Here is a 12,954-nt window from a genome sequence, read left to right on the forward strand (position 1 = left end):
CACTGACAACACATGATCAAGAATATTGCAGACCCTCAAAATAATAAGTCAAGGCTATGATGTCATCCTGAAATATTAAATCTTTCATAGAACATATTAAATTAGTTTCCTTCAGTAAAACTTCCAATAAAAATCAATTTATGATGATATTTCAAGTAGAAATTTCTAGTTAACCCAGCAACAGAGCATCAAGAAAGTAGACACTGTAAATCAACTAGGACCTTGTTGAATTACTAGATATTTGTGGGGAGCTCATCATATTCCAGACTGTCCAGAAGGCATGAAAGGTATACAGTGTGTCCTCTGTATTCTTGGGTTATGCATGCATGGATTCAACTAACCATGGATTGAAAAACAGAAAATAAACAATAAAAACAACATTATAATAATAAAAAATGATACAAATGAAAATACAGTATAACAATGAACTAGTATTTATATCGTAGTATTTATATTGTATTAGGTGTTGTAAGTAATATAGAAGTGATCTAAACTATATGGGAGGGTGTACATAGGTTATATGCAAATATTATGCTATTTTATCTAGGGAGCTTGGGCATACACAGAGTTTGGTATCCATGGGGGTCCTGCAACCAATCTCCTATGGATACTGAGGGACGGTAATTATGTGCAGACACAGTTCTTGTACTTTTATTTCAATTATTGAAGATAATTGAATTAAATGATACCAAACACATATACGAAGGCACATATATAATTCTAAACATTAAAAATCTATGGTGTACAAGTAAACAGAAAAAGCTAATTTAGACTGTAGGGACAGGAAAGTGTTTGTGGAGGAGTCTTAACATAACCGATGTGAACAATGAGAAGGAGATAAGTTCTAGGGATATTTTCTAGGGAGATAAATACATTGTAGAGGCTTGAGTTAGGAAAGATTTTAGATTTAGTTAGGAAAATCTTAGATTTTTCTCCCAGACCTGGAAGGAGAATATTGTTATAGGAGTACCATTGAAAGAAAAGCAAACAATGGAGCTCAAGCAGTAGGTCAAGGACTGATTATGGAGCATCTTGTAGGTCATGATGGGCAAAGGCCTATGTGAGCTATGGCTATATGACAATACTTGCCTTGCATTGATTGTCAAGTCAGTCATAACGATATTTGTATTCAGGAATATATACAATGTCCCTTGATTCAAAGAGTCTTAAACAGGTTTAGTTCTGACAATCATAGTTTAAATATAGAGTTGGTTATCAGTTGTTTGAAGGAAGTCTTCCAAACTGTTAGGCACTGCCATGAGTACATTTGCAGAGCTGAGCCTAGGGAAGGCATCAACTACATTTACTGAGCATCTACAGTGTCAGTCTCATGCACACATTGTCTGATTTAGTTCTCATAGCCATCTATAAAGTGCATATTATTTCTCCCATTTTACAGATGAGGACATTGGGAGAAGCAGCTTTTTTTTTTTTTTTTTTTTTCCCTTTTTTTTTTTTTTTATTGTTGGGGATTCATTGAGGGTACAATAAGCCAGTTACACTGATTGCAATTGTTAGGTAAAGTCCCTCTTGCAATCATGTTTTGCCCCCATAAAGTGTGACACACACTAAGGCCCCACCCCCCTCCCCCATCCCTCTTTCTGCTTCCCCCCCCCAACCTTAATTGTCCTCATATCAAGATTGAGTACATAGGATTCATGCTTCTCCATTCTTGTGATGCTTTACTAAGAATAATGTCTTCCACTTCCATCCAGGTTAATACGAAGGATGTAAAGTCTCCATTTTTTTTAATGGCTGAATAGTATTCCATGGTATACATATACCACAGCTTGTTAATCCATTCCTGGGTTGGTGGGCATTTAGGCTGTTTCCACATTTTGGCGATTGTAAATTGAGCTGCAATAAACAGTCTAGTACAAGTGTCCTTATGATAAAAGGATTTTTTTCCTTCTGGGTAGATGCCCAGTAATGGGATTGCAGGATCGAATGGGAGGTCTAGGTTGAGTGCTTTGAGGTTTCTCCATACTTCCTTCCAGAAAGGTTGTACTAGTTTGCAGTCCCACCAGCAGTGTAAACGTGTTCCCTTCTCTCCACATCCACGCCAGCACCTGCAGTTTTGAGATTTTGTGATGTGGGCCATTCTCACTGGGGTTAGATGATATCTCAGGGATGTTTTGATTTGCATTTCTCTAATATATAGAGATGATGAACATTTTTTCATGTGTTTGTTAGCCATTCGTCTGTCGTCTTTAGAGAAAGTTCTATTCATGTCTCTTGCCCATTGATATAAGGGATTGTTGGCTTTTTTCATGTGGATTAATTTGAGTTCTCTATAGATCCTGGTTATCAAGCTTTTGTCTGATTGAAAATATGCAAATATCCTTTCCCATTGTGTGGGTTGTCTCTTTGCTTTGGTTATTGTCTCCTTAGCTGTACAGAAGCTTTTCAGTTTAATGAAGTCCCATTTGTTTACTTTTGTTGTTGTTGCAATTGCCGTGGCAGTCTTCTTCATGATGTCTTCCCCCAGGCCAATATCTTCCAGTGTTTTTCCTATGCTTTCTTTGAGTATTTTTATTGTTTCATGCCTTAAATTTAAGTCCTTTATCCATCTTGAGTCAATTTTTGTGAGTGGGGAAAGGTGTGGGTCCAGTTTCAGTCTTTTACATGTAGACATCCAGTTCTCCCAACACCATTTATTGAATAGGGAGTCTTTCCCCCAAGGTAAGTTCTTGTTTGGTTTATCGAAGATTAGGTGGTTGTAAGATGTTAGTTTCATTTCTTGGTGTTCAATTCGATTCCAAGTGTCTATGTCTCTGTTTTTGTGCCAGTACCATGCTGTCTTGAGCACTATGGCTTTGTAGTACAGACTAAAATCTGGTATGCTGATGCCCCCAGCTTTATTTTTGTTACTAAGAACTGCCTTAGCTATACGGGGTTTTTTCCGGTTCCATACAAAACGCAGAATCATTTTTTCCAAATCTTGAAAGTATGATGTAGGTACTTTGATAGGAGAAGCAGCTTTTAAATTTGAGTCTTCTGAGTTTGTAACACGTCTGCTTTAGCACACTGCAGTAATAATTCTTCAAGGGTCGCAGCTCAAAGATCTTGCTTGATACAGGACCTCAAATGAAAGATCCTTGCAGATGCCAGCAGCCTCCCATCTCTTCGTTTGTTCAGTTCCTCCTTTATTCATAAATTTAAGCATTTAAACAGTTAAGCATTTGCTTAGTAAGCAGTAACGATGGACTTCGTGAAACACTGGGATGCCTCTGTGGGAGAGGAAAAGATGGAGGATTGGGAAGAAGGAAGGGATATAAAGATGTGTAAGATCTGAGATCTGCCTTCAAGAAACTTATATGAAGAAGGCTAAGTCTTATATTAATACACACATAACTATGAAACAGTACAGCCTGTTCTGTTTTCACACGAAAACTACAGGTCAAAGTTCATTCCTGCTGTATTAACCATGATGGGCAAATGGCCTCTGATTAACCATGCCGAAAGGTCAGAGGGCACTTCCTGTTCTTACAGTGATCCAAGGTGAGTTAAACAAGGCTGAGGATTGAGTTGCATAGAATTAATTCTTGGACCTTCATATGATTATTTCTTCCTGCTTTTTCTTTCTTATGTTAAATAAGTCTAATAAAGAGGGATTCAAGTGAAGGGAACTTTCCAAAACACGTTGTTTTGTTTTTTTCTAAAGACACAGCAGGTTGGAAGTACTGGGTTGCTCGGCTTGATAGGATGTGATAAGGGAAGAGGATGTGGAAGTGGAGATAAGACCAGAGAAGGCTTCGCATATCAGATTACGGAGTTTTGATATTCTATTTTAGGCAACACAAAAAAGCCTAAATCTTGAAGTTTGTTTACACAACCAGTTTTCTAGTTGGAAGAAATTCCATGAAACAGGATGATATCTATCTATATATATATATATTTTTTTTTTTTTTTTTTTCAAATCATGGAAGCAAATCTTGTGTGTAGAAGATGTTAAGGGTTATTGTTTGTTTTACTGTTAACCTCTTTCAAGAGCTATTATATGTTCTCTCTGTGCTTTCCCTAGATGATTATCGTAATGTATTGTTAGGGGAATTAATCTCAACATTAATCTCAAGCAAGTCAACAAAATTATACTGTAAGCAACATTTGACGTGGCCAAATAAAAATTTACATATTTCCACTGTCTGTCTGACTAGAATTTACTTCCTTTGTCCATTTCACAGAGGAAATACTCTCTTCCTGATGTTTCCTTTGATATGTAAGGTCAAAGAGTTAATCGTTCCTTTTCTTTATGAGCATGCTGAACATGGGCTTCCGAAACGTGTATGTTTTTCTCTGCAGCTTTGCCATCTTCCGAGTAAGATTTTAATAATATCATGACCCATAACCTTTTGTTTCAAAATTAGTTTCTGCAGGAAATCAAAGGTGGGGGAAGTATCTATATTAAATATTGATTTTTTTTTTTAAAAGGTCTTTCTCTTACCGTCTCCTCCTTTCCTCTCCCTAGAAATTAAAAAAAAAAAAAATTGTACCAGTGAAAGGGTTAATAGCCTTTTAAAAAAATCTATTCTAAAATTATTCTTTACATTTTTCTTTTCTTTCTTTTCTCAGCTGCATTACAACAATACGGTTTTGGTAACATTTCACCTGAAATAATTCTATTTGTTGAGCAATTAACATTTCAATTTTCTGGGTCATTTAAAATCATAACCTGTGTATATTAAAAGCATTTTAATAAAATTATATTGACTTACAATTTTGACTTGGGATGCTCTAATAATGCAAGAGTCCAATCTAAAATAAAATGCGATTTAAAGAAATGAATTTGAAAAGTATATTATTTTTATCTAATTTCAGGTTTTTTAAAGTTATCATTTCATTGCACAATGACCCAAAATACTAATAATATCTACCTATCATTGAATACCCACCTTTGCCAGGCATGGCTTTACAGAAAGTGTAATAACACCCCACCGCGAGGCAGATGTGATTGCTATGGGTTGAAACTGTGTCCTTCTCCAGATTCATATATATTAAAGACCTAATCCCAAATGTGACAGCATTTGGAGATTAATTTGGTAATTAAGGTTAAGTGAAGTCGTAATAGTGGGATCCTAATTCACTAGAATTGGTGGCCTTATGAGAAGAGACAGTGGTCTCTCTCTGAGGACACATTGAGAAGGTACTGTCTAGAAGCTTCCAGGAGGAGGGTCCTCCCCAGCTCCTCACCATGTTGGCACCCTGACCTTGGACTTCCAGCCTCCAGAACTGTGAGAAAGCACATGTCTGTTCTTTAAGCCACTCAGTCTATACTATTTTGTGTGGTCACTTGAGTAGACTGACAGAGGGACTGTCCCTATGTTATGGATGAGGGAACAAACCAAAAGGTCAGTGGCAACACTGGTATTTGAAGCTGTGAGCGTCTGACTGCAAAAGGCCGCGCTTTAGATGCCCCTTTTGAATTTCAAGCCAGAAAATAATGAACATAGCCTTTTACAAAATGCAAACACTTCAGCTATTGTTTGTATTTTTATTGTACTGCTTTAGCAAACCACACAGGAAACAAATGGATTGTTCTCATTCTTTAGTCCTTATTATCTGATTTCTGTGCTCTAGCGTGATGTTGTCTGAGCTCTCAAAATTCCAGGTTAATGTTGAAAAATGCAGCCAATCTTCCTGGAATTGCAGTGTTGACTAAATCCAAGAAAATTTACTCTTGCTGTATTTGCTTTTTAGAAAACATATTACATACAAAATATCTAGTGTTGTGCCTGAAACTAATTGGCAGTGTCCCATTAAAGCATATTAAAATTAACATCTATTAATTGGATTAGAAATTCAGTGAGAATGACAGCTGCTAATGCCTTTTACAGTTACTTTGTTTCTTTAAAATCCATATGGCAGAAATCACATGATGCATTTTTCTCCATTGAAATGAACACTGAAAGATAAAAAGGCTTGACTCAGTATGGTCAGAGTATGTGCATTTGTTTTACTTTCTTTCTCTTTTTAAAAGAATTTTTTTTTTTCCGAAAAGCTAAACTCTCTTTTTCCCTCCTCTTTCACAGGTTTTCACCAGCTATATTGTTCTATCTGATTAGCATTGTTCCATCATTGTGGCTTCTGGAGATGCATGGTGAGAACCAGGTACTTCTTTTTGGAAAGTAGGACATTGAAATATTCAACAAGAAGCTACTTCCACAGTATGACCTGATTTATTTCAGCAATTCACTTTTCTGAGGGACTGGAGTCATCAAGCTTCAAATAAATAAGAGGCCATCAGGAAAAAAAAAAGTGAATCCATAACCTGTCATAAAAATAATAAAAATATTACATTTCTTTAAGACTTCACATTACATAATTAATTAGCATTTTTGTTAGAGATTTTGTTTCTAAGATTCCCCCCAACATCCTGTCATTTACACTGGGGTGTGGAAATTTGCTTTTAACCATTGCAACTTCAGTAAGTTTCTATGTCGTGCTCAGTAACATAAAGGCCTCAATAATCTGGCATCCTGCAGATGACACTTTTAGAAACTATAAAAACAAATCCCCATCTGTATTTTCTATCTAAATAAAATCAAACTGGTAGGTTTAAATTTTTTGTCTTATTTAAAATCATCTGTTTTAAAATACAGACTATGCAGATTACAAGAGATTCATGTTTGGGGTTCTATGTGTTGTCTTCGTGAAATAGAAATTCTCTTCTAGAACCCAGAAACTAAAGTGAAAGGAGAGGAATCCTGGGACCCATCCTGGGGAAGAAGGGCTTCTATGTATTAGAACACATCGATCTAGGAAATAAACAGTCAGTAGCTTCCGTAAGTCTCTAATTTATATATAGAGATTTTCATTTGAGACGCTTCCTACACAGGCAACTCCAGTTAACAGGCTCTAGGTTGGGCTCAGTCCTTAACTATTGTTTATGCTACTGCACAACTTTGGAGAGTTCAAGTCTATCAGACTCCAGCTTGGACTTCACAGTTCAGTTTACAGGACTATGTTATAGAGGAGTTATGATTATGATACCATAGAATTTGGTACCATCACTGATAAAATGCTTTAAGGTCCTTGAGAACTTGGCCCTTATGCAGATTTATTTGCTATGATTGATCATCTTATTGCAAGGTTAAGCGTCTAGTATGTAACCCTATCTGGAAAATGCTTGCTCCAAATTTTAGGCACACAGAGGGGAATTTAGTTCTGTGGACTATCTTTGAAGAATTCCACAAGCACATGTCAATGATATAGGATTAAAAAACATTCTTCTTCCTTAAATCTCCTTTTAGACAACATTAAAGTCACAGGGTAACTCTATGCTTGTAGCAAAAGTATTTTGTAAGTGTACATTGGTCGGTTCACATTATCATGGTCTTTTAAAACTGTACAATAGAGAGTGAGGGGACTGTTTCAATCTCTTCACTACTTACTACTTTCAGAGGTATGGAAATAAGCTCTGGTGATTTGAGTCAGTTTTTTACTTCACATCCAATTCTATGATATGGCTATCATCCACAATAATAATTCATTTCCCCAAATGCTTTTATAATATAAATGCGTTACACAGTTAATTGATATACAGGTCAAATCCCATTACAACAAATAGCATACAACCAAGAGCTCTCTTTTTAATAAAAAAAAGATTTTTGAGCCCGAGGCAGTACCTCTCTAATTTTCGTAATACAAAAGAAATTGGACCTTTAGAGAAATAATGGATTTGACTAGTTTTGACACTGAGAAAGAAAATGAATGCCCAGAGATTGAATTGGGCAGGGTGAGCAGAGATGGAAGTAGAAAAAAGTAAGGGAGACAAAGAATAGTGGAATTGCATTTGAAGAAATAATAAATGGCCAAATAAAAGGAGTTACAGCAAGTCTCTTAGTCTACTCATTTAGAGAATTTTGATTGTGATAATAAAAACTTTTTTCACATGGTCCTCTGTACTTGTACAGACATCTTTTCCATTTATGAACCCAGAAACTTTGTAATTTAGGTGTGGTGTGTACATTTCTATTTTTAGAAGAGGACCCTGAAATGAAGTAATATTCCTAAGGCCACACAGCTAATCAATAGCGGTGCTGGCGCTCAGAACCTAATGACCCCATGTCTGGTAAACCACGCTGCCTTTCCCAGTCAGGTGTTTTTGCTGTAGAGGCCATTTGCATCAAAGTCATCTGAGTTTTTTCATGATGGAAAAAGTAATTTCATTTCATTTCATTTTTTCCATTTACTCTACATCCTACATTTTCTAATCTGTGACTTGGCATTAGGAAAACATTCTGACCTATTTCATGAAAACATTTCTCTTAGATGACTAATTTGGTGCCTTGAATCCTGAGTCTGGCTGTGTCTGCGTGTATGGAAACAAGATGGTTATAACAAAGCTTGTGAGCATAGCTCTAGGTCTATTTATGAAGTGGCATTATTAAAGTAATGGAAACAGTCTGGTGTTGATGGTGTCACAGTCTACTTTCCCCCAAAGGGATGTTTTTGACACCAATAAGAATTTTAAAGACATAATTCTTGAAAAAATGACATGTTGGTACCCAGATCCTCTACATGAACTCAACTATACAACCCTGAATGTAAACAGTATAACCACAGAAACATACAAGTCAGGCTAGGTTTAAAGAGCTAATGTATTCATTGCCATTCCAATGTAGTTGCCTCTTAATAAGAAAGTTTCATAACCTATAACAGATACGGTAACAAGAGTGGAGAGGAACTCAGGTAAGTCTTAATACTACAATATGCACTACAAAACTATTTGCTTCCAAGTTATCTTCTACTGCAGTAAAGAATGGCTATTTTCTTAAATAACAAGATGTTTATGGATTTTTAGTGATATGAATGTCAAAAACATATTAAGATCATAACTTTTAATATACAATCTGCTTCCATGCCCACAAACTGGTCAAAATTTATTTCCTATTGGCCATTAAATTCTGAGATAAAGTTATGAAACTACTTTGCAATGAGAATTTATTGCTTAGTTCCAGATTTAATTTTTTCTCTTCATTATCTTTTCTTGAAGCCATGTCTACACACAACACACAGAGTATACAAATGGCTATATTTTTTCTCCTGGAGACGTGGCATATGGCCATTTTTCTTAATTATTCAAGTCATTTCACCCATAACACTAGTTGTTTGATGAAAGGTAGAAAAAAAATAGCTTTTTGGCAGACTTCCCTTGCTACTTTATCAAGTAGCTCATAGAATAATCAATGAAGTATCTAGAATAATTACGAAAAATATATTTCTTATGGCTTTAATTTTTTTAAGTAGTTTCTCTCCAAATGTGTGAATGTGGATGTGTGATAGTGGTAGTAGTGGTGGGGGGGGCGTGTGTGTGTGTTTCAAATATATGTTAGCACTGCAGATGTTTAAAAAATCTTCAACCGTTGTAACCAGTTTATGAAATATGCATGGGCTACAGCTACATTTCCCGGTGCCAGCCCTTTCCTCTCTTCTGTACTTTTTCCTTCTCTTACTCTACCCTCAGATTCCCAGCATCTGGTCCATAAAAATCACGTACAGTTCACTTGCAGAAATTCATGTACAAAATGAAGGCCTATGGTCACAGTTTCCTTAAACTTCAATTAACTTCTGAACTGTCCCTAAGATGTATGGTTTGGTGGGGGAACATGCAGTTGTTTAAGTTTCTTCACAGACAAGCTTGATAATAGATTACTTACTTTGAAGAATGCTATTTAGATAAAAAGGCTTCTGGATAAGAAACAAAGTCTCAAAATGCTGTAGAGGCTTTAAAGGATTGGATCAGACACGCTTTACTGTTGTCAATGATTATTAGTTTGTTTTACAATTGTCGCAGGATTCACAAAAGGAACCTCAATTATCAATCTAGAAATTCTACAGATCTTCACAATGACTCAGAGCATTTACATCCTCCTAGGCCTGTAGAAAAATATGACATATATTGTTGACACTCTTCTCCTATTAATTAGAAAGTGGTTTTCCATCTCAAGCCCTATGATCCGATTTTTGGAAATGTCTACCTGGATTGCATAAACTCCCTAAGTCCCCTCATAATCCCTTAGATAGATTGAAGCCATTTTAAACTCGACCTTATTGTGACATTTGTTGCCATGTTGTCCCCTCCCAATTCTCAGTATTGCAATGTCCTGTCCGAAGTAAAGGCACAGAATGCCAGCAGAAAAGAAGCCTTCCATCCAAAGTTGATGTCCAGTGGACAAACCAATGAAACAGATGATCTCATTGAGTCGGTGAGAGCTTTTACCACCATAATTAAAAGATCTAGCAAATGGTGAACTTAGGGTAAATGTGCTATACACCTTGCAGTTCATTTCTTTCTGAAGAAATTTCCCAATTGTTTGGCTAAGGAATTTACAAAATAATCATATTTTATTAATTATGATATATTATTAGCGAACATGTTTACTATACATAAGGCATATGTATCTTATTAGCAGATATATTAATAGATTTATTTTATAGATATTAATACACATTGCATATTTAAAAATCTATTTAATTTGTAGCATGAAGGAACACTTAAGTCCGATAATACGTGTACAGAGAGACATGCATTTATGGAGGGATGATATAATTAAAAGACTGAAATAGAATGCGTGCGTGAGCGCACACACACATGCAGGGTGCCAAAAAATGTTTACACATTTTAAGAAAGAAAATTACGGTATCAAAATCATCATAATATACATCAATAATTGTTTGTTAATCTAGTTTATTACATGTTCTATCTCTTGCAATTATAGAAGTCTAACATGACTTGAGTATCACAACTTTAATACATTTTTTTCCTTTCTTATAATGTATATACACCCTTTGGCACACTCTGTGCCAACATTTAAGAATTTTTTTTGCAGTTTTTGGCCGGGGCTGGGTTTGAACCCGCCACCTTCGGCATATGGGACTGGCACCCTACTCCTTTGAGCCACAGGCACCGCCCCAAAATTTAAGAATTTTTTAGAGCAGTTTTAGCTTCCCAGCTAAATTGAGAGAAAGGTACAGAGATTGCCCATATACTTTGTGCCCACAACAGCCTCCCTGTCCATCAACACTCTTCAACCAGAATGTTAATTTGTTAATATTTTAAAAAACTACTACATTTCATTTTTGAGAATGTAATGTAAATGATATTTTATTTTTAATTTCAAATTCCACTTGTCCTTTCCTAGTATATAAAAAAGAGATTTGCTTTTATATATCAACCTTTTATCCTGCACTCTTACTGTAAACATTTAGTAGTTCCAGGGGGTCTTTTGTTTTTGTTTTCTTACTTTAGTCAATTTAGGGGATTTTCTAAAATTACATCATCTGTGAATAAAGATTTATTTCTTCTGTCCCAATCAGTATACCTTTTATTTCCTTTTCCTGTGTTATTGAATTAGCTAGGACTTCCACTATACATATTTTTAGGTGTTTATTAATAGAATAGAAAAAAGTTTCCAGCCAAAATAGAATTACTTTCTTTTTCTTCTTATGTCTGATATTTGGCAAACTGACTGTGGCCTATTCAAAAGTGAAGTAAATGGGAGACTCAAGGCACCTACCATGGAAACATTCTGTGGAGGAACCTTTGCTTCTAAATCAAGCTCCAATCACAACTTATCTGTGTCACTTTGGACAAATCAGTTAGTCTCTCCAAGTTTTTCATCTGATAAACAAAATAGTAATATTTATCATACTTCATGTTTCCTATACGAATTGGGTAAGTTGTAAGTGAAGTTGCATAGATGAGATATAAAGTATGTAAACGAAAGATTATTGAGCATCAAGGTTTCAATCAGGTTAACAGCCCACCTTGTCTTTTATCCTCTCTTTGCTTATAGATTGGATATCAGTTAGTCATCAAGAGTGGCAATTGGATTTTGTGCAAACATAGTTAAATCACTTGCATAAATAAGTTAGAATCATTATCTAATTCACTTGAGATCTGAGTCTTCTAGTCTTTAAAAGATTGTAACCCATAGGTTCAATAATAGACTTTGAGAACTATCTAGAAGGTAAATTGGGCAAGAGATATCATCTGGAAGACCTGAGTAGAATGTAAAATTTTCTTAGAATCCAATAATAAGGGCAGAATAAAATTGCTTTGTTGCTTTTGGACTATTAAATAATAATATTAAGGATCCAGATTAAGAATAATAACTTTACAGTTACTCTTTACATTTAGGCTTTGGATTAACATTATTAAATTTTTTATGGTTAGATATAATAGAGTTCTAAAGTAATAAAAAACAAAAGGGAAGATTTGTTCCACACTAAAAATATTTCCATATTAGTAAATTCAGATTTAAAATCTATAAAAGAAAAATATAGGGAGAGACCGTGATTTTAATATGGAATTTGTAAGAGTTTCGCTATGTGTTGTACTTTGGTACAGAGTGTAATAAAATGAGAAGTGATCTTTAAAACCCTGTAAAATTGGTTCTTAAAATATCAGATGGTACAATCCCACCAACAAGTGTAAGGTTTAAATTACTTGGTAGGTATAGGCAGCCTCATGGTAAGGACTATATTAACCATTTTGTTTTCAGAGTGCTCAGCTGCAAGAAGTGTTACTTTCTTTAGTAAGTGAAGAATAATTCCTGACAATGACTGTCCACAAAAGTTAAACTCTTGATTGAAAGCCAGGGTGATGAAGATAATTTCTCTCCGAGGTGGTAGCTCATGATCTTGTTGTCTGTATGACATTTCTCTTTAATAGGCCAAAATTTTTGTAAATAACTTGTCTACAGTATGTGAGCAAGTTTGGACTTTGGGACTCCATCAGACACTCTTGTTAATACTAATAATTGGAAGATGGCTTCTACCCATTGGAGGTGGCATCACTCGAGACCAGCTGGCTCAACTTCTTCTTATATTTGTGGGGACAGCTGCTGACATACTGGAATTCACAAGTGAGACCCTGGAAGAAGAACAGGTGAGGTAAGCAAGCCTGGTAATGTGAAAACCTTGGCAAAGTTCGGACCATGCACCTGTCTC

General features: G+C 35.5%; 1 protein-coding gene across 1 annotated transcript in view; it reads left to right on the forward strand.

The window, feature by feature from the left end:
• The window catches only part of TMEM26 (transmembrane protein 26), a 45,733-nt gene that overhangs the window by 13,382 nt on the left and 19,397 nt on the right, over positions 1-12,954 (forward strand). The window contains exons 2-4 of the mRNA XM_053586373.1: positions 6,030-6,108; positions 10,095-10,208; positions 12,677-12,897. Of these exons, the coding sequence (XP_053442348.1) occupies positions 6,030-6,108; positions 10,095-10,208; positions 12,677-12,897 (414 nt within the window). The remainder of the gene's footprint in view (positions 1-6,029; positions 6,109-10,094; positions 10,209-12,676; positions 12,898-12,954) is intronic.

The sequence above is a fragment of the Nycticebus coucang genome, chromosome 3, assembly GCF_027406575.1.
Source record: "Nycticebus coucang isolate mNycCou1 chromosome 3, mNycCou1.pri, whole genome shotgun sequence".
In the NCBI taxonomy this organism is placed as follows: domain Eukaryota; kingdom Metazoa; phylum Chordata; class Mammalia; order Primates; family Lorisidae; genus Nycticebus; species Nycticebus coucang.